Consider the following 26,890-nt stretch of genomic DNA (forward strand, 5'->3'; position numbering starts at 1 on the left):
GTAGCGCAAAAATAGCATGAACTAATTTTTCCTTTCTTACCTCTCAGTCGGTCTTTTACAGTCTTGCAGTTTTAACCTCCTTCCCCCAAGATATCATTTATCGAACTAAATCTCTGTACCACAATACACATGCATGATTTATGGTACACTGAAGCACCACGGCTTCAAAGAATGAGAATACTGCCAGCAACATACTGTAGGCGCTGCTGGCCTTTTTTTGTAGATACTTTCTTTTAAATAAGTCCTGTGGAAAACTAAATGTACAAGATACATAAACACTTTAACAGAACAGGCCTTTGTTGCAGTCTGTCAATAAACACAAACAAACGTTTATGTTGACAGGAAGCATGTTAAAAAATGTGATTAGATTTAGATATAACAGTTAGTTCTGTCCAAGTAATCTGATTGGATAAGAGGCATTCCATGAGTGCTGATATAGAGCACAACATCACTGGGACTTTTCACTCTGCGTATCACTCCGCCTCAGCCAGGTGTTCTGAATACTGTTAATTAACATTACAGCAGACCGTGTGTGTCTACATTAATCAAGCTGATACCTCTCAATCACACAGCAGACTCTTATTTCACTGGTTGATGATAAATTAAAACACACAGATAAATGTAAATCATACAAAGTAACTGCTCTGTGGTAACTTACAGACACATACAATGTAGCGAGAGTGCAGGAGAATGTTTGTGTTGCTTGGCAACAAAAGTCTGCGGCCTAGTGCCTACGACGGAGTCACAGCCGTGCTGATATTCAATGCAACATCACTCCCTCTCGTGTGATATTGCTTAATTATTACTGTGCCTGCAATATTTAGACACAAGATTTTTAAGGTTATATTGTTGTGTTTAGATTTTATATACTGCTTAGGTGATTTCTTTCTTTATTTTTTTGGGCCTTTTATGCCTTTATTGAGAGTCTGAGGACAGTGGATAGTGTCGGAAAGACGGGAAGAGAGGGTGGGGATGACACGCGGCAAGAGGCCGAGGGTGGGAGACGAACCCCGGGCCGCTGCATTGAGGACTGCAGCCTCTGTTTATGGGACATGTGATTTAACCACTGAGCTAATCCAGCGCCCAAGCATTTAATCTTTTTTGTTTGCAATTTTGTCTTTTTTTGTCATTTGTTGTTGTTGATGTTCATCTCTATGTTTGTTTAATGCCTTTGCTTTTATTTTCTAATGTACAGAGGATGCCCTCACAAACCAGAGTAAACTTCCCAGTGTAAAAATAGGTTTCATGATCTCCTGATATTGTACATGATGCAGCTGTGGTTGTTCTTAATGTGAAGTTTCACTTAAAAAGCAATACCCCTTTATGGATACATGTTGCTTAAAGCTGCTGTGAGGAACTTTCAGTTTGTGTTGATTTTGGCGCCCCCTGTGGACAAAGCCGTACCTCTTATCTCTTTGCTGATTTTGTCCTGTACATACTTACGTGGTGTTTTATAACAAAAAAATATCATCCTGCTTTCTTTATCAGTCATATGTATCACTCACTTTACATTTTTGCCCTGGAAAATGTAAACAAAGGCAGCGTGCAGTTTAATCGCTTCGTCTGACACCTACCCCCCGCCAGCGGTTTCAAGCATTAAAAAATAACTCTATAGAAATAATCAGTCTTGTCGTTGATGGTCTGGTTTGCTTTTGTAGGTCATATAGAGTCAGTAGAATCAATTTTTGTCTGTTTCATAACCAGCAAAAAACTCCTCACAGGAGCTTTAAAACATGCCAATGGCAAACATGGTTCTTAAATCAGGATAAAGCTTCTTTCAGTATAAATATTAAATAAATAAGTCACCCTGTTTGACCTGGAATGCACCACTACTCTTAGGGAAATCTGTGTCATTGAACATATGCTGGATTGCCGGGGGTCAGATGCATAATTTATCCATACTTTGTGGAAATACAGTTCAAAATGTTAAGTTATATTACATCTAAAAATAGGCTTATTATGTTCGGTCCTTACCTGTCTGATGATGCTCTTGACACACGCCAGCGGCAGACCTTGGTAGTTGGATTTAATAATCCACTTCAGCAAGTGGTGACCCAGCACCTCAAACACCATACACACATCTGTGACGGACAGTCAAGGACTCACATTATCATATCTCTGTCGCTCACACACAAAGACACACACTCTTCTGATCAGGATACGTATGCCGTTGACTCCAGAGATCTTGAAGTCGTCGATCAGCTGAACCACCATGTCCTTGTTGGGGTCGTTGGGGTCGCTCTCTCTCACCTGGAAGACGAGAGGACAACAAGATGAAGTGAACATGACAGGAAGGACGAACGGAGGATGAAGGAGAGACAACAGTGGGATAAGGAAAGGGTGAAATATTTAAGGTAAAGAGTGACAGGAGAAGAATAAAAAAGGTGGCGGGAAAGAGAGAAGACAAGTGGGAATAAGGAAAAGAGAGTCGAGGAAAGGAAAGGGCCGAGGGAGATGGAAGTCAGAGGAAAAGACGCTGAAAAATTGATTAAAAGATGACTGTCCTCTGCAGCCACCATGCAAGATAAATGACCGGTGTATCTTTAGTGTTCATTGTCAACAGAGAGACGGAGGAGATGCGAGGTGCGAAGACGGGGATGTGGAGAAGGAGGAAAAACAGGGAGAAGGATGAGAGGGGAGAAACAAAGGAAGATAAAAGTGATCAGATCCTCACACATCGCAGCAGTTTGATCTCATCCAGGGCCGTCTCTGTGTAATGCTGCGCGCTCTTCACAACCTTCATCGCCACAAAGTTCTTCACTCTGTAATGACACACAAACACACAGACAAATACAGTTATTCACTTTGATTCTGACTCACAAAGCAGCGGCTTGTTATAAAATGTCCCTCCCTCAGCACGCCTTTATTAGACAGTTGCGCAGCTATCGGTCACACTGCCCACACTGCCACTGGAAATGGAAATATGGCAATGTGGTGTTTTATAATATAGAAATAACTTTAACACTTAAGGTTCAAGTCAATCAAATTTAAGACATCCCACACAGCACTTTTCCAGGACTTCTTTCTGAGGTTGTTGTCTCACATGCAGTCTATTCATCAGCCTTTTGACCCACTGTATACATCCCCATAGATGCTTTAAACAAAACACAAAATCATCTGCATCTTTTTAGATTTTTGCAGAATATAATTTATCAAAAATGTACTTTTTATGAGAGAAATATGAAAGACCACAAATAGAAAATATTGTATACAGCTCCGGAAAAAATTAAGAGACCGCTCCAGATGTTCTTTAAAGAAGCATCTCTCTCTACACGTCATGACCACCCAGATCTGAACCCCATCGGGAACCTCCTGAATGTGATCAAGAGGAAGATGGATGGTCACAAGACATCGAACGAAGCTGCATGAATTGAAAAGTGTTATTATCAGCTTTGTAACCATTAGTATTCTCTGTAGTTGTTGTTGTTGCTCTCTTGGCCTGTCTCTATCCTGCATCTCTCTCTATCCCACTTTTCGGCCCATCCAGTCGAGGCAGACGGCTGTTCAACATGAGTCTGGTTCATCTCGAGGTTCCTGCCTGTTTAAAGGACGTTTTTCTGCCACTGTTGCTGAATGTTGCTAAGTTCTGCTCATGGTGGATTCAGGTTGGGTCTTTCTCTAAACGACTCAACAAAGCGTACGGTCGAGACCTGCTCTTTTTGTAAAGTGACTCGAGATAACTTTGGTTGTGATTTGGCGCTGTACAAATAAAATGTGATTGACCGATTGATTGAATGATTGATATTCTGTTGTTTGAATATTAACATGAACTTGTTTTCTTTGTGAGGTCTGAAAAACATCTTTTGGTTTTCTTAACCAGTCGTCATTTTCTGCAAATAAAAAACCTTGATGAGAATATTTTATTTGGACGTAGGGAGAAATGTTGTTTACAATAAAACAAAAGTTAATTTAACAGAAACACAAACCTATAAAAAGAAGAACCAGAGAAAAACATGTTTTTGCAGTGGCCTCTTATTTTTTCCGGAGCTGTGTATCAAACATTTAAGTATAAACATCCTGATATTTAATCAGAACTCGCAGAAGAAGGTCGGATCTCCATTTTTCAAAGTAGTTACAAATTTATTTTTTTGACAAATTTGTGGATAACATTAATTAATTTCAAAGTCAGTCTGAGGTTGACCTCAACATATCTTTCCTTTAGCTAAAAACTGAACTGTCCTCAAATTAATTCTGTTCTCTGAGAACACATGCAAAAAAAAATTAAACCCTCTACAGTAGTCGTTCTAAAATCTTTCCATTGCAGAACCCCTGAACTGACATCATTTAGCCCCAGGCCCCATTTTGATCAATATTTTCCCCTATCTGGTAAGAGTGTATGAAAGTGTATGAAACCCATTGACAAAATACTCATGCATTCTTTCACTGTGGTAACTATGAATGGAATTACAGTGAAATAAATGACTCATGACCACCATGAACCCCCTCAATGACCCCACTTCGTAAACCACTGCTGCCAAAAAAAAAATCCAGCATGCCTCCCTATTCAGGAGTAGCTCTGCATCTTTGACAAACACGTCTTTTCGTTATCATTTTAAAGGAAGATAACGCTAATGACGCATCATAAACGCAGTTTTTGGCCTCAGTCTTTACAGGACCACAAAGACCAGCTGAGTGATGACATTCAAATACCACTGTTATTTTTAGGTATATTCATTTTTAAATTGTTTTGAGTCAGCCGTGAGTCAGCGGTGCGCTGCATGACTCAGTGAATGTAAGTGATAGCAGAAACACTGAGTTTTATAATGACATTGTTGAAGAAGCTGTTTTTAATGGGTGATTGTTTCAGGCTGGTGAATCCCTGGTTGTGCTTGAGGGTTATTTGATAATATCATCCACAAACTGTACAAAAAGATGGACGACATGACAGCTCCCTTAAAGTGAAGCCAAAACATTTCGAGCGCCCCCTGCTGACTGGCTGCAGTATAGGTCATAAAGCCCGCCTCCTCCATGTTAACAGATGGGGCTTGAGTCAAACTATAAAATCAAAATACGTGCCAAATAAATGTTTCTCAAACATGGTTTCTTTCATTTAATTAGTTATTTACTTTGCTGATTAACGTCCAAGTGTTTATTTTTCCGACAAGTTGGGTTTTTATAAGTTATTTGATGCTGTAAAAATGATGATTGACAGCTCTGTTGACATATACGTCTCCTGCAGCCGATCTGTTCTGGATTAGCAGAGTAGAGGATGAACGGCGAGAGGAGACGTAACTACTTCAGACCAACACAAGGAGCTGTTCTGCTGTTGAATGTGCCGAGGGATCTTTTTTTCCCCCCGGTAAGTTAAATGTTTGTTTTGGTTAGCAGAAGGGGCGGGACGTCAGTACTGCAGCTACACCAGCTAATCTCGACTGGACAGACTGGCTCCAACTGCTCCAAAAGATGGCATCGCCCGCTTCAGGGGCTGTTTTGGCTTCATTTTTGAATATAACTGATGGGCATTGACATATTTGACATATTAATCAAGGGTTGTGTCCAAAGTAAAACAACTCCAACTCAGCAGATTATGAACACCATTAGTGTAATTAACACCAGTGACATGAGTTAATGTGTGTGTGTTCGGTGTGTGTGAGTCAATGAAAGGTGACACTGGGTTGACAACACTGTCATCCATCCATCCTGGTTGCCACACAAACAAAGAAACAACATTACAGTGCAAATGGAGAACTTTGCTGCCACAGCAGGGTGGTGTTGGTTGCAACCGTCTTCGTGGTGACGTGCCAGATCGAGTCAACAGGTGCATGTGCGGTGGTGTGTGTGGTTCGTGTGGTGTGTATGTGGCTGTTTGTCAGGAGCAAGGTGAAGTGAAGGACTGCAAGACAAGCCTTTCTGTGCACATGTGTGTGTGTGCATGTGTGTGTGACAGGGTGTGATGAGGGCTTTTTCTAGGTCATGACATGTGTGTGGTTGGTGTGTGAGTCTATAGGCATGACAGCGATTGAGAAGCCTATACTGTACGTGTGCGTGTGTGTGACTCACTGTATGTCCCAGCATAGCCATACGGTGGAGAAGTGGCCCCACCCCAGCTTCCTGATCACATGGTACCTCCCGTTGAACAAATCCCCGATCTTCACCGGATGGTACCCTCCTGAGAGAGATAAAGAGGAGGGAGAGAGGATGAAGGTTACAGGCAACGGTTAGCGATAACCAGGCAATGACATGAAATCCATTAGCGAAGAAGAAGAGGAGGAGGGGGAGCAGAGGAGAGGAGGAGGGAGGTCAAACTGACAGAGAATGAGACGAGGGAAGTGTTGTGGATTAATTAAGAAGAAGATGCAGGAGGAAAGAACAGCACAAACATTTCTGCAGGCAGGAAGCATCTAGAGAAGATACCTGAGATCAATTGAGCATATTATGATAATATATGTTTAAATTGAGTACTTTTTCGAGATTGTTTAAGCATCCTTTATACATCTGTATTAATTCTATCTACCTAGGTACACCTTGGGTTCAGAGGCTTTGTTGTAGCCCATGCTGGAACCTGATGAGCACCTTAAAGGAAATCCTCTCTGACTTCACGTCCTGACAATGTAGACCACAACAGTTGTACATCAATCCTACTGCGGACACTTAGCTAGTTTGTTGCTAGCTGCTACAGCCTGTTGGTGAAGACTGAGTCATGAGCTGCTCAGTATCAGTTGCAATTTTATGAAAGAGCGAGAAACAGCTCAGCAGAATGTCACAGAGACTGAGCACCAAATACAGTTTTCGTGGTGTAATTGTGGAGCAGCACAGACACACTAGCGCAACTATAAATGCTCACATTGACTGAGCTACATATTGAGCTTCGGGGTAGGCTAAGGATACATCAGGCTTTAGTCTTCGTTGATATCCAAAATACTGAATATTTTCAGACATGTTGTTGGACAAACTTGAAGTCCTGCCACATAGTTGCATACCTCTGCCATCCCATTTATAGAAAAGACTTTAAGGGAATTTAATAAAATGTAAAAAGTTTTTTTCAATATGTTGACTTTTATGATTTTGTTAAATGATTCCTTGCAAGAAACATCCTTTCTTCACTTTTTAAACAGATGAGTACAGGGGACTAGAAGACATATAGCATTCACAAGCATGTAAAGGACAGATGGCATACGTATGGGCGGACGACACTAAAACACTTACTCCATCCTATTGTGTGAAATTTACTCATTGTTGGTTCATGAATTTGTTAGTTTTTCTGTCCCATGAGAGAACATTGACCTTGACCAGCAAAATCTACACTTTACCCTTGAGTCTAATTAGACAGTTGCGCCAAATTTGAAGAAATTACCACAATTTGTGTCTCACAAAATAAAACATAATCATCATCATTTGGTTTTTCCCCCCTTTTGCAAAAATTACGAAAAAAAAGAAACAGATTAAATCTATCATGAAAGTAATTGTTGCTGTTGTGAAAATTGTCTGTGCAAATGTGAGCTCTGTTTATTAGATGCAACTAATTTGGGTCAATGATGGTAGACTAATTTAAACTAGTTTAAAACCTAGCCCATGTGGCTGACCGCATCAGGTCAATGTGCGCTTTTGTGGGCAATCTGTTACAAGGACTGTCCTTATGAGGCTGATGATAACATGTTTGAAAGCAGGTGCGCGCTGTGGACGTAGGTGAGCAGCGGACGAGCAGCGGAGGAGCAGCCCCGCCTACTCCCTGAACAAAGTATCCAGAGCCTTATAGACAGAGAGTCACCGTATAGTCACGAAGTCTGCTGCTGTAGGCAGCGAAATAACCTTGGTGATGAGTTGAATTATCCACAAAAAGTTGGATATCTGTTCACGGCGTGAAAAACCTTTAAAAGGAGGTGAGTGAAGCGGAGCTACTGTCCTTGTGAGGCCGATGACAACGTGTTTGAAAGCAGGTGCGCGCTGCGGACGCAGGTGGGGACAGCGGACGAGCAGTGGAGTAGCAGCCCCGCCTACTCCCCGAACAAAGTATCCAGAGCCGTATAGACAGAGAGTCGCGTCGGTGGAGGTCCAATATGCTCCATGATCCGCCATTGTGATGTCGCAACTCTCTGTCAAATATAGACCCATGTGTAGGGCTGATCCCGGCGGTCAGCCAAAAAGACTTATTTTTCAGACTTCAATAATTGTTAAACCTGGAGCTGAAGATGTTTACCCAAATGAGACAGAAATTCCTATTTGTTCTTACAGCAATGACACTACCAGCTGGCAGAGCGAGAAGTCTGGCCTGCCAGGGTTATATTTGTAGGTTGTAGGTGTTGTTTTTTTCATTGAACATAAACTTGGTAAAATGTGAGACTTTTCATGAAGTAAAATAGCACAGACGTACAAGAAATGTGAGCAAGGAAAAATATGTATAAAAACAATACAAGACTATTGCAGACAATGCTATTAATGCTAATTGGATTGGTATTGTTACCGGTCCTTTTCTTTATAGGGCGCATTATATGCTTTTCAAAGTTCTTCAGAAATAGATGGGTGGTCGAACACGTAAAGGGCTTTTTGAGAAGAAACTAAAAGCCAACAAAAAGAAGCCAAAACACACAAAAGGGATGGTTTCTCTCTTGTTTCTTTGGTCTTTTATCTCACTGAGGTGGAGTCTGACAGTTTGTCTGTGCTGCTTCCAGAACAACTTCACAGAAATGAAGAGTTTTCCTCCGAAACGAGACAAAAGCCACCTGGTAAAAAGACTCATCATGATGTTTTATAGCGTAGAAACATCAAAGTATATTTAGAGTGATAACAAGAAGTTACATTTGAAAACACTCTGTGCCACTTCTACTTGCAGATACTGAATGATAAGTGATGTTCTACAGTGTTTAAAGAAGTAATGTAAATGAACAGCACAGCCTTTAGCATGCAGAGCTACAGCAGGAGACGAGACTGCAGCTTCTTTCTGGCAACCACCAAACAACCTTGAAACGAAGTGTCACAACTAGCGTGATGGTTTTAACGACGCTGCTGCAAATCCCATCAGGAGGGAGGGAGAGAGGAGGGAAGGAATCACGGAGATGCAGAGGGACTGACGTGTGTGTGTGTGTGTGTGTGTCGTTCTGACCTTTGCAGTAGTCTGCGGGGTCCTCCTGCTCCTCATCGTCGGAGCCCAGGATCTCCTCCTCCGGCTCCGGGGGCCCTGCCGGCTCAGGGGGAGGCGGAGGGGGCGGCGGGGGAGGAGGGGCAGTCACCGGGGCTTTCTGCTGGGTCTCAGGCCTGTAAACACAAAAACAGAGGGATGGAAGTTAAGTAACCTGGCAGATAACTTTTGACAGGAAATCCACCTCCCAGGAAACACACTTCTTACTTTCACACTTGTCGGTATTTCTAGCTGTGACTCACAGCGACTTTAGACTGAAGTTTAAGTGCAGATGACTAATATCGAAATAATAACTTGTTGCCGACGGGTCCATTCAACAGTGATTCATCCATCGCTAAGTTCATGGAAGCTTTTACATTGTGTCGGACAAGTCTTTACAGTAGAGGTGAAAAAAGGCAGGAAGTGACGTGCTGTACGGCTATTTTTGTACCATCAATAGTCACAGTGTGGCAGAACAAATAGAGATGAGAAGACGACTGCAGGGACGCATATTTAATCAACAGAAAGTCCAAGAAAGTATGAGCTCAGTACTGGTGCAGGGCAGCAGTTGCAATTACAGAGCAGAGGGAGAGACCGGAAATCTTGCAGCTTAAACAGAGCGACGAATTGAGAGTGTTTGTCAGTTGATTGTGAAAATGACGCACGTCAGTGTGAAAGTTCAGAGTTCAACTGTATAATTATTTTAGCAAAACACATCCAAATCAAGGAGCTCGATACTTTTACAGCCCCTTCTGTAACGTCTGTGACGACGCTCTGGGAGCAGGCCTCACCATCCAGGGGCCTGGAGGGCAGAGTCGGGTCATCAGGCCTTACTCTTGCCATTTAAGCGTCTCTCCCCTGGCTTCCACCCCGTTTTGTTTTGTTGTCTTTAGTTTGCCTTAATATTGAGTTTTCTTTTAGTCATGTAAAATAAACCTATTTTTACTTGTGTGGTCTCCCCTTCTTTGTCCAGCCTTGAGCCGTTTAGCTGTGACAAGTCAAAGCTAAACACAGTGGATACTGATTCTACCCTAAAGTCTGAGTTAAAGTAAAGTTTCAGATTTACAAAACAACAAAACACAAGTGGGGTCATTACTCGGGTTTATGCAGACAAAATTATTATTGTTACTGTAAAGACATTATTATCTAAACATCGATTCAAATCCTCACAGTATAGTATTCAATATCAGGCAACAAGAACTAAAAAAGCACATAATTGTCTGACTTGATTTCGCATTTCGAGAGTATCTAGCTTCCGTATCGTGACGTATTTCCGAGTGAAACAGGACATGCAGGCGGGACATATCATTAGAGGGATTTGATTTGATCGCTGAGAAGTGGGCGTAGACAGACGTTCTCCACAGCGCAGTAGCTAGCTAACTGACCGAGCGTTCTTGGTGCTCTGCGGCTAAATGTTGCAGATTGATTGGTTGAAATTGTTTGGTGCTAACTTACGTAAGCACGTGTGAAATTTAGTTTTACCGGAAGAAAAAATGATCGGATTAAGAGGAAGGATATGAATAGGTGCACAATATTATCGGGGATGTGATCTAAAAGAGGGTTGTAAGCCAAATACCCTCAATATGACAAATTTGTAATGATGCAGTTTGATTTAAATGACCGTCGGCAATGACTGAATTTTGACCCGTTAAAAACAAAACTTAGAAAACTCAGACTTTGAGGGTCTGACATTGCTTTGGGCTCAGACAGTACCAACCGACACCCACCCAACACCTTGGACATGGATCGGCAGAAAAATGGAAACCGTCCAAAATCAGACACACAAAAAAGACGACTTTCAACTCTGAAAATAAATGTTAGGTGTATAAATATGATGTTTTTGTTTAAGGTATGATGTGATTTGTGAAATGCACATATTGATCAGACAAAGTTAGCTTTTCAGGGTTCATTTCTACGGTCAAAGACGGCCTTGCTCCACTTCCTCTTGCTCGTCTAAAATGGAACTGTGCCTCTGAGAGGGAAACATAAAAGAGGCTGCAGAGCACAGGCTGCCTCTTTTTCCAGGCCTGGCTACTCTTACAGCATTTAGCTGGCACTCTCAACCAGGGCGACTTACAATGATTGATCAGGCGGGAAATTCAGTGTTTAGCTTTTGGATGCTGCCATGGCACACACACGGCTATTTGTGGAGAGTTTGGGAACCTGCCTGTAACGTTTCCGTTTTAGGGGCTCAGCACAAAAAACGTCTGAGCCAACCTGCCACTGTGAAACAAAGTATGGTGCTTTTTAGATTTGTTATGGTAATACTCGCTGATTATCCCACTAAACTTCATGCTTGGGATCTGTTTTAGTCGGATTACTCCACTGCTCATTACTATTCCTGGGTTTATTAGAGCAGTGAGGGTCAAGGGGTCACGAGTCCAATCTGAGTGGTCAAAAAAGACATTTATTCTTGTTATGTTGGATAACTTCATGTCTTACAGTCCCTGAATATTATCCAAACATAAAAGGGACAATAACTCTTATCCTGGCAAGCTGTAGACAATAGTTTCAAAGGGTCATAAGCAATTAAAGGAACCTTGCTTGAGAGTAAGGCATGAATTTCTTTCAGCCAATATCAGAACAAATAGCTGCTTCTCATGGCCATGGATAAGATAACCTATAATGGGGTGCAGGTTTAGCTAAGTTGATAGAGCACGCAGCCCAAGTACAGAGGCCCAGTTCTCACTGCAGCCCTTTCTGCATGTCTTCCCCACTCTCTACTCCCAAAATGTCCCGTCTATCTTCACCTGTCCCATCTAATAAAGACAAAATGGCCATAAAAATAATAAAAAACAAACTAGGGTGTTGGTTTAGCTCAGTCAGAAGAGTAAGCTGTAGTGAGCAAAGATGGAACATTTAATACTCCACAGCTCTCAGGACTCTTGAGGAACATGTTCTGCAAATTGGAACTCTTCTTCTGAAACTGAAAAAGTCTTCCACACTGGGAACGACATGTTGTCACATTATTGCTAACAACAAAGTTATAGCGCTCTCCACAGGCCAAGTTATCTGACAGATCAATTTTTCTTTGGCTCTAGCATCCTTAAAATATTGACTGTAAAATTCGGTGTATAAGAGGCACTTTTTAATACATATTTTTCCATCTAAGAAGTGGGCTGTGTCCTATATACCAGTGCGACCAATATACCAATATAAAATGCAGAGAGAGGTATGTTATTGTGTTACGGTATTTTACCCAGAGGACGGCGCTACAATCTAGCTAAAGTTGTCGGTTGCTAGGTGGTGACGTCACTTCTCTGCATTTAACCGCTACAACGTCTCCTATTTACAATATGCAGCAGTGCTGTTTTGTGTTTTCCTCGCTGTTTTAAATGAACTTGATTGTTGCTCACGCTTCGTCACGGACATGCACCGTCACGATCGCCATTGCCGCCGCCACCCTCACAACAATCAACGTTACCGTAGGCTGCCAGCTACCGCTAGCTACAGCACCGGTAGCTAGCAGGATTGCAAACTCGACACGGCGAAAACAGATGGTAGGCTGTAATTTGTGTGTGTTTTAAATGTGTTTTAAAGGAAAATGAAACGTGTTGAAATAGCTCTAGAAAACCTTAACCCTTCTGGGATACCCCCCCAGAAACAGACTGCGTCTTATATTCAGGTGCGACTTATATTCCAGATTTTACGGTAATCCTTTTCAGCTATAACCAATAAAGCAATGAAAGGTTAATATATGCGGATGATTTATCGGCTTGATATAAATACAGTACACACAGTACAGTACACGCACACAGTGGGTACTGTACTAAGAGAAGCGACAGAGGGACATTTCCACACTTCATTTTGTTTCTGCCAGACGAGCTCTCCTGCCACAACAAGCCTGCCATATAAAAACTCTTCAGTTAAACACCGTGTCACATGCTTGGAGGTGAGAATAAACTGCAGCTCTTACATCCATCAGTGCTCGGAAAAACTCTGACATTTTCAATCGATCTTATATTTCCTTATCATCGACTCAATCGAATCTTCCCCTCAAGACAACTCGCTGTTTCTGCGATGTTTCTGTGCCGAGCCTGAGAGAAGTCGACACACACACACAAACACTCTTCTTATTCAGCGTCACCTCCCAGCAGAGCCGGGCAACATGATCAAACGCTAAATTAAGACGGGGAGAAATATAAACACACAAAGCCAGCGCTTGTGAGCTGTTATAAAATTGCGGTCACAGGCGCAGACACATGATGGAGCCTCTTGGTGCGTTGCCATGGCAACTGCAGAGCGAGGGAGGGAGGGAGGATGGGGGGTGTTGGGAGAAAAAATCCAGGACACAAAGCGTTAACGTGGTGGCAAGGCCAACACACACACACACGACGGCGATGGTTCTTCCAATGCAGCAGCGAAGGACAGAAGAAGAACTTGGCATTGAGATTTCATTGCTGTTTTACAACTCACATACACACACACACACACACACACGCGCGCGCGCAGTAGAGGGCTTTGTCCTTGCAGCAGGATGCTGCTTCTTTACCAAAGCAGTCACGTAGGGAGTCATACATCACGTCTATTAGCTCAGTGCTTTTACACAGCTCATCTCGCCATTGGCTGCATCGACACTTAGCCCCACGTAACTTTGTGGACCCAAACCGAGCAGCAGAAACATTAAGATAGGAAAGACGCCACAGCCTGAGAGACAGGCAGGCAGGCAGGCAGGGGGAGGGAGGACGGTGACAGGATGGAGATGAATCAAGAGGGAAGAACGTGAGAGGTGGCAGAAAAAAGAAAGAAACAGAAGGTCAGACAGAGAGAAGAGGAATCAGACGAAACAAGCGACCCAAGAGACACGTGAAGAAAGGGGGAAAAGAAAAATATAGAGGAGGATGACAGAAATGAAGAGTGACAAGACAGAGCAGTGAGAATCAAATAGAGACACAAGCAAAGAAAACAGAAGAAAGACGACTTAACACAAAGAAAGAAGATAAAGACTTATGGACACATAACGAAGGAAAAAGCGCCAAAAGAAAAATCGGCTATGTGTTAAATCTGTACGCATTTGACACACAAAACCTTTACACACACATACACAGCCTGTGGGTGTATGTTTGTATCCAAAACAGATTGCTTCACACTGAAACACACTGCACATCGCTCCACCTTAAACTACAGTGAGAAACAGGTGGAGGTGGAGAGAGCGTTACTGCTGAGCAAGTGGAAAACAACAAAACCAGGGCTGACAACAAGCTCATCTTTGAACATGAAAACACAACGGTGAACTGAGGTCATTACCTTCAAACATACAGGGTGTAATTAGAAATTATGATTTCATGGGTATTTTCCCCTCTCTCTATTAAGGGCACAAATGGCCAAAAAAAAAAGTCTTTAAGAAAAAAACCCCAGAGATTTTATGGGTTGCTTTTCCACCCTTTGTTTGTATTAAGATGCAAATAACGGCATTAATTCAGAGTCTAATATAGATTGTATTTCTTCCTAATAGTGTATTAAAGAAGGTCATATTTTCAGTGCTGCTTGTTTGCCTTGTTTGTCAGCAGTATCCTGGGAAAAACTACTGACCTGATTTTCATAAAACTTGTCTGAAGGGTGTAACATGGACCAGGAATGACCCCATTAAAATTTGGACAAGATCCGACTCATGAACAAGCTACTTTTACGGGACATAAAATAAAATCGACCAACAATATTGACCAAATTGTAGCACTAGTGTCTATATTATAGCAGCATCAACAACTTTAAAGAGGGGGTATTATGCTGTTTCACATTTTAAGACATAGAATGTTACAACGTTGGATGTACGTGGGTGAAGTTTCAAATCTGTAGGTTAAAGTATGTTGGAGTAATCCCCAGGCTTCTCAGCTCAGTCTGCTGGCTGCTGTGAACGCCAGGTTTCACACGCTTTTTTCTTTAAGTTAAAGGCTTTGGAGAGCTGGCCAATCAGAGGAAAGCAAGCTTGTAGGGGCGGGGTTTCTTAAAGGGACAGAGCTGCTTGAGTCGTTTCAGGCAGAGGCTGTATGAGGGCCTGCACAGAGTGCCACAGTTTTTTTTAACTGTAATTTATGCTAAGCTACTCCACTGGTATCACAGAGTGAAATGAGTGAGATGTTTAAATTATATTTTGTTTTTCTCTGCTTTTCACAAATGTATATTAAGTACACATACAAATTTAGAGATGCATAATAAATGCACAGATGAGATGATGCTTAACCTTAACCTAAACAAGCACATTTTGACTTAATTGCCACTGTTTGGAAATACATGCAGAGTTACGAAGTGGTTGTGCTTGCATCATAGAAGACTTGAACATTGGTTCAAGTGACCTTCTATAATCCTCCACTGACCCACTGTGCCATGATGCCAATCTGCTCCGCAAAGGGCGTTAATCGCTGCCAGACGTGCTGAACTTTGAGTTTTTCCCAGTTGCATCTGTCACACCGTGTTCTTGTTCAATATGCTCGACAAAAATAAGTGGATCTTTTGTTTATTGTTTTTGATCAGGTGAAAGTTCAGCAAACTGAAGTACCACGATCAGAAGTGTAAAGGTGTGAATCTAAGATGTCTCACAGAGGTGTCAGAAGGACGCAGGGTTTCATAAGAACCCATCAGCTCTGATTAGTTCCTTCCTCTGGTTAAAAGGTGTGATAATCAATTTGCTCCACTTCTTGGCACTAATTTGCACACTAGGAGAATCAATTTACTGCTAAAGGGTGGCCTTCTACCTCGACTGTGCTCTGTAGCTTCTGCATTTCTGGCCCCCATTATAATTTTTTTAAGGAGAAACATTGGACTGATTGAGGCTGTTTCTAATTGAGCTTTTTTATTAAAAGAATATTAATATCTCTTTAACTTTTTGATATGTAATTTGTTTTTAAAAGCTCTTATTTTGAAAAATAATGGCAGAAGAAAAACTCTAAAAGTGATACAATATAGGGCAAAGGTTTTGCATAACTGAGCCTGGAGCCTTATGTTTCCACACACGCGTGTGCAGACATATGTTTTACGACCATGACTTTAACAGACGATCACTGCCATTTTCCTCTATGAAGGCAAACTAGTTAAGACACTGGTCGGACAAACTGCACCCATGTAATAACTGAAGGTTGGAGCTGATTATGAGGGTGCCACACTGTAATGGTTAGACTTAGACAAGTGTGTGTCTGTGCATGTGTGTGTGATCCCCTCGCCTTCGGCCTGTGTGAGAGAACCATCAGGAATGTCCTGCGTGTTTTAGCATTTTAATGTTGGTAATTTAAAAGAGGCTGAGTGTGTGCGTTTGTGTTGATTGTCCACTCCTGCAGTGATGCGTTACTGTAGCGCGCAGGTCGAGACAGGACTCAGAGGTAAATAACTGCAGAACCATCCTCCCATCCTTAGACATCTTGTTATGTGTGCGGACATGCCCCGACGGCGTCTTACAGCCTAACCTGAGTGTGAGTGTGATGTGCACACACCTGAACACATGAGAGACATGCTGCCTGTTTCTAGCCTCAAAACACTCACGCCCTGCAATGACATCTCAAGCATCGTCGTTACATTTCAACCAGCATGTGCTTCTGAATGCAGCACGCTTTGCTTATAGCCAACTAAAGCTGGGGTTAAGGTTTGTCTTGTTGCGAATCAGCAGAGAGCAAAGTCCAAGCTCCATCATCCACACCTGAAAACCAGTCTTGTCATACAATCTGCACAAGCTCATAATGAGCCTCCTACAATACATTAGCTATGTTAACACAAGACAACAGGTGTTAAAAAGACTTGATTAGATCAAATCCACAGGGAGGAGAAGGAAGCTGAGACTGGAGTCTTTTCCAATTGTAAAAGCAATTTTTCCATGCAGTAAATTCCTCATCATACCGCACAGTGTAATCGTGCCTGAACAGCTTTGCTGCTGTAAAAAAAATGACTGACTCGACAGGGCTGCACTGGAAAGAGTATGGAGGTAAAACAACTTTGAGATTTACCCTTTAAACAAGCATTGATTTTAGTATAAATACAGTTATGTGCCCAGAATCACCTGTAATCATGACTTTGTATTGTTTTGAGTTAAAGTTTGAGACACTGACCTCTTCAGAAGACTTGGACCGATACGTTCGCCAATATTAGCTTATTGCAGATGGATATGGATATCAGTGTAAATGTGGGCAATTCAGATACTACTACATCGCTTTTTTAGTTTTAAATATAGACGCGTCCAGCGTCTCTGGCGTAAACTCAACATCCCAAGAAAGCACCTCATCTTTTCCGTACAGAACGATACATTACGAACAACAAACTCATTTTAAAAGTCACAGTAATCAGCCAAAGAAACCTGGCTCTCAGAGCACCACTGTTTCAACCCTCTGTGCATCTAATCGGCACAGACGAGCCCGTGTGCTGTCTTGCAACATGCTAGTTTAGCCGCTAAAACAACTAGGTCAAAACCTAGTATGTGGCTGACCGCATCAGGTTAGTGCGCGCTTTTGCAGGCAATGTGTTACAAGGACTGTCCTTATTAGGCCGATGACAACCTGTTTGAAAGCAGGTGCGTGCTGCGAATGTAGGTGAGGACAGCGAACGAGAAGCGGAGGAGCAGCCCCTACTCCCCGAACAAAGTATCCAGAGCCGTATAGACAGAGAGTCGCGTGAGTGGAGGTCCAATATGCTCCATGATCCGCCATTGCAATGTCGTAACTCTCTCTCTCTCTCTCTACGGCTCTGAAAGTACCGTGACTCATTCACTCAGTCAGTCATTCAGTCACTCACTCAGTTACTCAGTCAGTCACATACAGACCCATGTGTAGGGCTGACCCCGGCGGCCAGCCAACAACTAGCCCGTCACCATGGATTTCATTTCAACCATTAAGGATACGATCTTAGTAGTGATAATAAACTCGCGTTTCTCCCACTCATGCTGCGATCATTCGAGTCGATGATGTTTTACCATCTGTGGGACGCGCTGTAGAGAAAAAAACAAAACATACTGCGACAGCGGGCTGAGGCGGCGGTTAACCGCCAAACTGCAATGGGGCGTTGGTGTTTCACTACGGTTAGAAAAATTCAGTACCGTCATAGCTTAAACTACTACAGAGTTTTACCACCAGAAAGCAAAATCTTTAGGTAAAAATGTGTTAAAGAAAAAACTAAACTGAAGGTTCCCTACTTACACTATGAGATTTCAACTCGTCAACAGTGATATCAGCTGAGCTCCGCATTAAATATCAAGTATCAGTCAGGCTAAAATCAATAATAACTATTTCCAGATATAAATGCATTATTGGTTGTTTTTGTTAATGTCAAGAAATCAGGACAAAGGACAAAAACAAGACTGTGTTAGCCTCTCATCTCTCCACACTGACTCTCACCCCCACGCCCATTTTCAACTGACAACATAAATACTTAATCGTGGGTCTGTATACTTAGATTTTTAACAGCTAAATAATGAGCTGGGCAGCTGTTGTTTTCAATAACGTCACTCGGACAAATGTAAGAAGGGTTTTCATTAGAGATTATTTTCTAACACGAAAGAGATTAACAGCAGCAGGATGGTGTTTGTGGAATCCACTCATTATAAACCACAGTTCCCATGTTCATTGTAATAAAGATACTTTTCACCGGGAGCAACCGTGAGGCTTACTGATTTATTTTTCATGTTTTTAAACAAATATGGAGGTTCAGAGGAATAAGCTATTTCAGGCTCTTGCTTCGGCCTAAAAAAAATGGACAATCCAGATGTAAATAAACACAGTTTATAGCCTGTTCTTGTTGCAAGTTAAAAAGCATATTTAATCCTTGGTCTGTTTAATGTCTGATGTGAAAATCAGTGATTATTTTGAAAAGCGGCCTCATTAAAACCATAAAAACTAAGAGAAAGTTCACCTTTAACCCTTTGTCCTCTGCAGAATATATGCTGCCTTTATCACTTTCTCTTCTGCCTTCAGATTAATTGGGTGTTATAAATGGACCCTTTGACTTCAGTGATGTTTCCTGCTGCTCACAGAGCGTTACTAACACATCTCCGACCGCTGAGACGCCGTATTGAACAGCTGACCGCTCTCGAGTTCGAACTTGATGACTCATCCTTATACATGTCTCGTTATCACCAAGGTAACAGGTATTCCTTAGCAACAGGAGCATCATCCTCCACTCTGGATGTTAAGGCGTGGGTTTCAGACCGCCGGTGTCCTTCAGCTCTGCTTATCCATTCTCATGGCGCTGTCTCTACGTCTGATCGATTCATCGTTAATCTTTCACTCTCTCCGTCTCTCCATCTTGGCCCCCGTGTCGGCAGGACAGCTGACTCATCCTCTCCTCTCCTCCAGAGGATCCGTCTGTGCGGGGAGCTGAGATCTCACCGCTATTTTCAGGACGCTGCCTGCCGTCACTGCCCCCACGTAACCTCTCGCTGCACATTATGGTTCTGCCGGATGTTGCTTCCTACCCCCAGCCATTAATTTAAAACCGTACCATAATGTGCGATGCAAGATCCTTCTACTGTATATACACTATGAAAAGTGGATGGTAGCATAATCATAAACAGTAAATGAGCACTCCACTGATTTAGCACTGCACTCCTGTTTCACTGCTGAACTCACATTGGATAACTAAAAATGTCTTCCTTGTCAAAACCTGGCGCCTACATTACCCACAATGCAACTTGCAGCAGAGAGTTAAGTCAGAGATTTAAGTCTGTCATGCTAGTAGCGGCTAATGTAGCCGCTTGTTGCTAGCCTCAAGCCCAGACAACGAGCAGTCTGCAGAGGACTTACAAGCTCAAAGATGTCATTCAATTTTCAAACTAGTAGTCTTCAGCCCCAACTGACTCAAGTGACATCACTAGAGGTACATTTTGAGATAAAACTAGGTTGGAGTTACACCTTTTAGGTAGAGTGTTAGACTACAAAGCACAGACCTAAATGGCCACAGGAGGGGGCATGAACATTTCAGTCACTCATGCAACTATAAAAAAAAAAGGTGATTATTATTTTGAAGACTGTTATAATAACAGCTTCCAGCCACATGTGGCAGCTGTGAGCACAATGCTGCTAGACAGAGCGCAGACAAATTCTTGTGCCATGTTTAAGATCTACCGGGGGGGATAGGTGTCAGATGAAGCGATTAACTGCGCGCTGCCTTTGTTTACATTTTCCAGGGCAGAAATGTAAAGTGAGTGATGCATATGACTGTTAAAGAAAGCAGGATGAGATTTTGAGTTGAAAACCACCACTTAAGCATGTACAGGACAAAATCAGCAAAGACATTAGAGGTACGGCTTTGTCCACAGGGGGCGCCAAAATCAACACAAACCAAAAGTTCCTCACAGCAGCTTTAACATGTGTTCTACAACTGAATTAACATCAACCTGAAAACTGGACAGTGATTTTTGTGGGCAATGTGTTACATTGTGTCGCTGAGTCGCTCTTATAGTCGTTTTTCATGTATCAAAAATGCCATCAATTTGTCCCTAAATGAGGTCTCATATATCAGTGGATATGTCAGTCAATGAAAGTATCCGATACCTTAAATCATAGCCACCGAATAAATCATCTTGTTTTTTCTTCTCCCAAACAGAAGCCTACCCACCAATTATATATGGAATGGCTGCCACTAACACCTACTGTTTTAGTGCGGCAGAGAGGCACTGGTTTCAAGCGAGTTAGCATTTGATGCGAACAAACAACAGCAGTGAGGTAGCTAGCAGCAAAATGTTGGCAATCAGTGTTTTTCCATCACATATTTTCAGGCTGTGCTTTCTTAAATTTGTATATACTGTATATATGTTAAAACACTCAACACCAGTAGGAGCTGGGAACTGAAATGCTGCTAGTTTTTAGTTCAGGATTCCTTCACTGTACTGATCCAGGACATGCAAATATCTAGCTGCAATAAAAGATTTCCTTCCCTTTGACGAGTCTGCCTTTCCATCCCTCTTTTGAATGCCTGAGTGACTAAAATATTTGGGGTTCCCACCCAGTCATCCATGACCATGACCCAAAATAAGATGGTCTTGGATCCAGGCTATTCACTCCGGTGTTAACTTGGTTTCAAAGTAAGGTATGTCCTTTATCTTGAGCTGCATGGGGCTTACTGTCACCCAGAGAGGCCAAAAAGCAGCTGAGTCTTCCTCTCTTTGATCTCTCTTTGCGCTTTGAATACCATCCAGCCCATCAAGCTTGGCAAGACGCTCTCAGCAATTCAGGTACGCCTCAAAATGAGCAGCAGAGTTGTGCAGGAATGTTGCATGTTTGGAATGTGCTGCTGCCTCCACGTGTACGCCTGACCTCTCTTTCAGCAGAAGCATGAATTGAAAACAACGTAAAGGGTGCAGATGTCTTACAGAAAGATTAACTAACAGGGGAAAAAGATTAAATTGGTAGTCTTGAAAAACTAAAGGAGCTAGGGGTTGATTTCTAAAGGAATCCACGTTTCTATGAATGAGGCAGTAGAGATGGTTGAATCTGTTTGGTTACTGAGGGCACAAATCAATATAAAAGTATTATTAGATTAGCTAATAAAACAGCTTATTTATTCATTATACAGCACTGTTGCAGCTTTTGTTTTTCATGCAGGTGGAGTTTTCTTTTAATTTATATTAGAGATAGACCGATATGGTTTTTTCAGGGCCGATGCTGATACCGATTATTAGTAGTCAAGGAGGCCGATAACCGATATTTGAAGCCGATATTAATTTGCAGTTAAAGAGAAAATATTGGGGTCAAAATTTTGAATAATACAAACTCCAACACTTAACTTTGTTTAAATGCCTTCAAGAAATTGATCTCTTATCGGCCGTCGGATTTAAAAAAAAAAAAAATAGGCCGATGCCGATATGCGTCAAAATGCAGATAATCGGAATATCCCTAATTTATATGTACTATTTATTCTTCATGATGGAATTTGATTCCCTGTCTGCATCTACGTCTTGTTCCCTGAGCTGCTGTAGCAACTGAAGTACCTTCACAGGGATAGACATAGCAGCTTCCTAACCAGGGCTTAAAAGCTAGCTCTGAGAAATACCAGATGTACACAATGTAACATAATGAATCGATGCATCTTACAGTGATAAATATGTGTTTTATTATTGGTCATGCATCCTGCTGAGTAGAGGAGAAGTAGGCCTTAATTTGGTCACAACAATTAAATTTAGGTAACAGTATTTTGTGCATTTCTCCATGTTTAAGCTGAAAACTTCTGCCGTAATTAATAGACACAGAGAGACATAAAGTCTCTGCTCTGTGCTGCAGGGCCCAGGCCCCCCTAATCTATAGAGGCTGAATCGACTGTTGCTGAAATTCCCAACAGGCGGTCGATGGACACAGGACCACACGCTACGCTGCATTGACTGAAACCAACAGCGGGTGCACGCTGCAAAATATACAAGGCTCCACACGCTGCACAAATGCAAACACACTTAAAGATGACGGGCAACACAGGCTAACGAGCAAAATCCATACATCCCAACAAATGCTGGGAGCTCTAAAATAAACCTGCAGCACCCTTCTGTGACTGCATGGAAATCCCCTGAGATAAAGCCAGTTGACTTGGAATAAAATTTGCATTGGAAAACAGAGGCACAGCTCTACATGGCTGGTGGGGAGGCATATGCGCGCATGTGTTCACACAACACAACACCCTGAGGCTGTGGAAGTCAAGTGACATGGCTGCAGACCCAGTAGGACAAGCACATTTCTGTCTCCTGAGCACAAAAACCAAAACACCACACAGAAACATGCATGCGCACCAAGAAATCACGCTCTTATTCACGTGCTTTTGTGCGCAGCATGTGTGTTTTCTTTGCTCTGTCGCAGAAAAATCCATTAGACTGAGGTTCATGGTGCGTTCTGCTCAGTATAAAAACATCTAACAGCGTTTCCTGCACACAGAGCCGGTGGGTATCTGCTGTATCTTTCATTGTGCGGTGCACTTTACACTCTCTATATAGTGCACTCATTCTCTGCATTCTGTATTTATACATTCCTGTGACGTCAGCCGGCCACAAAGCCTGTTATTGTGGAGGTTACATCCGCCCACACTCAGTCACAGCAAAGCATCACTAGAAGACATGTGCATGCATGTACATGAAATGTTAATTCAGACATACGGAGGAAGCATTTCGTCCCTGAGACTAAAGCATGTAGATCAAATGTGGGAAGGACTTTCTCAACAGGATGTGAGGTTATATATAGGAACACAACAAGCATATAGGCCTTCAAAATAAACTGAATTTATGGCATTATTCTCAGACAAAACTGCAATTTTCAGGAGATAATTTCTTGGGAATTCTTTAAAAGTAAACTGAGCAAGTAACTAACAGCAAGTAAGAGGTTACTTCAATTTCACCCAGTCCAATGTTGAATTTTGAACTTGTCATTCGTCAAATTCATTGTGATAAAAAATGTATAAATTAGAGGACATGAGGAAGAAGTATCATGGCCCGATGCAATGAAGAAAGTTATAATACAAAAAGTTGTCTTTTCCAAGATAAGGGTGACTATTTTGCGTTCATTGCAGGAGTGTATTTACTGAAATGCATGAAGCTGCACATAAGAGACTCAAATGGAGATGAGCTGTTGTTTAAGGTTAATTACAACTGTGTGTCATGACTACAGTGAAAAATGTCCATTGAGGCTGCTGTGCTGTTTTTTCAAAAAATCAAAGCCAAATTAAGTCTAACAGTTAATTTAGCATACATTTTGGTATTACAGACTGGGTGTCTGCGGCAACTGTCATGGAAGAAATCCCAACCGGCGCCCAGTTAGTGACGCGTTTTCCATCACCCAGCAGTGGTTGGTCTGTCAGAGAGGGTAGGCGGAGCTAAGCGGCTGCTTCTCCGCTCTCTGCAAGTGTTGCGAGTAAACAGTAATCTACTATGGCTGAACAAACAAAGAAAAGATCGATGACTACAGATACAACTTCAACAATAACTGAAAATCCAAAGAAAAAGAAACAAATTGGACGCTCAGATGAAGGCAAACAGTCTTAAAAAGGAAAGCGACCGTCAGCGAGGAAAATCAAGAGTTACAACCGGAGCCAACTGTGGACGTCACACATGCAACACGTACATATCTAATTACCTCCCCAAGGTAATTAAAAGCAACACAGATCATGTAATTGTGGGTTTGAGACTGTGAATGATATGTTCTGCAGCCTGCCCAGCACTCCCAGGGGGCTTCATAGATAACAAAAGCCCCCTCTCAAGCTATAGGTAACAGTAATCATCCTGAGAAGTAACATAACTTTATTAGTTTTCAGAGGCAGGCTCTAAATCATTCATATACATCACTGCCAATCAAAGTGAATGTCAGCATTAATGAGATCTACATACATAACTGCGCCTCAGATCTACAGTGAGCTGTAATACAGGCCTGTCAATCCAACAAAGAGGAAAAACTTGCTTTCATGCTTTAGTGTGGATGGAGATATTTCCATGACTGTGTCCAGGACCACATTCATGTTGTCCAAAGAAATGTCAAGGTCTCAGTTAATAGAATATCTTCAAGCTTATTCCCAGTTAAATTTTTGAAAAGAGGACAGAAATGAAGATTGTTTAATTTGAATTGCTGTTTCGATGAGTTTCGGGGCAAAGGTGTTCCTGAACTTCACCTCACGACATCAAACAAAGAATCAATCACTGCAGCTTCTGTGGTTTGACTTATTCAAGCCTGAGGAATGCAAATAGAAAAAGCATGATTTGCCTGGGTTTAAACCGCGCTGTTCTGATGAGGCCTACTCCAAAGAAAGTGTCCTTGGTCACATGTGCAGACAGCAACACAAAAAGCGAAACATGAAAAAGCTTTCAATGTTTTCAAACACTTTTCTAAGAGTGGTCGGACTGGTTTTCACTCGTTTTTTTTAAACTATGCTTATCTGATTCTGAAAAGAAACTCACAGAGCAAATTCTCCCTTTAAATACACCCTTACAAATACACCCAAAGACCATTTAAATACACTGAACAGTCACCTCGCCCATTAGATTCTATTGCCTTGCTCAATAATTTGAGTTATTAACAGATGAAGAGCATGAGTAATCTTTAAGACTTGACCCAGGTTTTTTGACTAAATAATAATAATAATAATAATAATAATAATAATAGTAAATTATCAATTCATCTGCCTTTCATTTTCTTGATGCCTCATGTTTTTGGAGTCCATGATGATGTCCTACAGGTCTTATTTTGCCAATAGACCAGAATCCAATAAAGAGCTGATTCTCACATTTGAGAGGCTAAAACAAGAAAATCAACCATGAAAATATTTGCAGATTAATTTTGCGCTTAAATTATAGGCTTATCCCTGCAGCTCTAAAACATATAACAAGACTAGGTCCAAACCTAGTATGTGGCTGACCGCAGCAGGTCAATGTGCGCTTTTGTAGGCAATGTGTTACAAGGACTGTCCTTATGAGGCCGATGAAAGCAGGTGCACGCTGCGGACATAGGTGAGGACAGTGTTGGAGCAGGCAGCCGCCTACTCCCCGAACAAAGTATCCAGAGCCATATAGACAAAGAGTCGTGACGGTGGAGGTCCAATATGCGCCATTCCAATGCAATGTCGCAACTCTCTCTCTCTCTCTCTCTCTCTCTCTCTCTCTGCATCTCTGAATGTACCGTCACTCAGTCAGTCAGTCAGTCAGATACAGAGCCATGTGTAGGTAAAACAAAGCACACTGCACATAACTATACTATTGTATAGGCTTACAAAATAAGGGCATCCTGTAAATATGCAGTTTCGAATTGGCTACATTATTTAGCCCTGATTTGTGTCTGCAGGCTTTCCTTTCAGCTTGCACAGTGAACACCTAAAACCCTTATGTGAGAGATGTTTGCTCTCAGAAAGCTGTTTCTCTTTCAGCAAGGAGTCAGCTGTTCTCGTCACGTGCGAAACCAGATGTCAACGATCTCTTATGTTGTTGTTATTTTAGCCCAAAGCATCCTCTTTTCCTGAACCCAACTATTATTGGTGCCCTAACCTAATCAGATTGTAACCACTTGATTGAGCTTGGGAAAAGATCACGGTTAAGGTTAAAAATATCAGTCAACATTGACATTTGGTTTCACTCACTAGTCTCCTGGGTGAAATCATGTTTGACCCATTCCTCCACCCTGACCTGCTCCCTGACCAGACTTTTATTGCTGTTTATACACTTGAGACTTTCCGGCCTGAAGGCGAACTTCACAACCCAGAAGCCTCCACCAAAATGGAAGGGTAGCCTGCAAGTAGCCTGAGAGGATAAACTCAGGGCAAACAGAGGATACAGTTCAGTTTAGGAATTAAAAGACAAAAATAGGATATGACATACACAGGATTAGCTACTTCCTTTGCCTTGAACCTCTTTCTATTAATGGTATAACCCATCGGCTACCATTGCACAGCGACATTCTCTACTGCTCCCTTCTATGTATATTATGGTAAAAAACATTCAGCATCCTTGGCCTTCCTGGTTAGAAACCTGGAGCCTAACTAGTGCATACATAGATGTCACTATTTAGCCAATTAGTCCTGTCAATCTCGCCCTCTTTTCTCACCTTCTCTCGCTCATTCTTTACCCACCTACATGGGGGGAAACTATGTTAAGACAAGACACAACCTAACCTTGAAACTTAGCTTTACCATCTGGAAACAGGATCTCACACACCGTCTGGAACCCTCCCAATTAGTCCTGTCAATCCAGCAACCTTTAACACCTCACTTCCCTCTCTTAATCCTTCTAAATTTCCCCCCTCTACCTGTTTCGGAGGGCCCTGTGACGCAGGCGGAGCGCACACAAAGCCAGACCCCATCTCTTCTTGGTGGTCGGACCAGAGCTCAACTCCATCGGATAAGAAAGAGGGATATACAGACACCACGGTAGCTCCCGCTCTCGTGCAGACTCTCGGATAACACAGTGAA

The 26,890-nt window shown here is 42.1% G+C and overlaps 1 protein-coding gene across 3 annotated transcripts in view; it reads right to left on the reverse strand.

Annotated features, from left to right (window-relative positions):
* Window positions 1-26,890, reverse strand: part of srpk2 (SRSF protein kinase 2) — an 86,357-nt gene that overhangs the window by 23,591 nt on the left and 35,876 nt on the right. For all 3 annotated transcript variants that reach the window (XM_069686144.1, XM_069686145.1, XM_069686146.1), the window contains 5 exons: window positions 9,041-9,192; window positions 6,001-6,109; window positions 2,675-2,762; window positions 2,163-2,250; window positions 1,975-2,081 (listed from right to left, as the gene is read on the reverse strand). In XM_069686144.1, coding sequence (XP_069542245.1) covers window positions 1,975-2,081; window positions 2,163-2,250; window positions 2,675-2,762; window positions 6,001-6,109; window positions 9,041-9,192 — 544 coding nt within the window. The remainder of the gene's footprint in view (window positions 1-1,974; window positions 2,082-2,162; window positions 2,251-2,674; window positions 2,763-6,000; window positions 6,110-9,040; window positions 9,193-26,890) is intronic.

This window comes from Semicossyphus pulcher, unplaced genomic scaffold, assembly GCF_022749685.1.
Source record: "Semicossyphus pulcher isolate SPU_LCO1_2020_fin unplaced genomic scaffold, fSemPul1.0.p SCAF_8, whole genome shotgun sequence".
Lineage (NCBI taxonomy): Eukaryota > Metazoa > Chordata > Actinopteri > Labriformes > Labridae > Semicossyphus > Semicossyphus pulcher.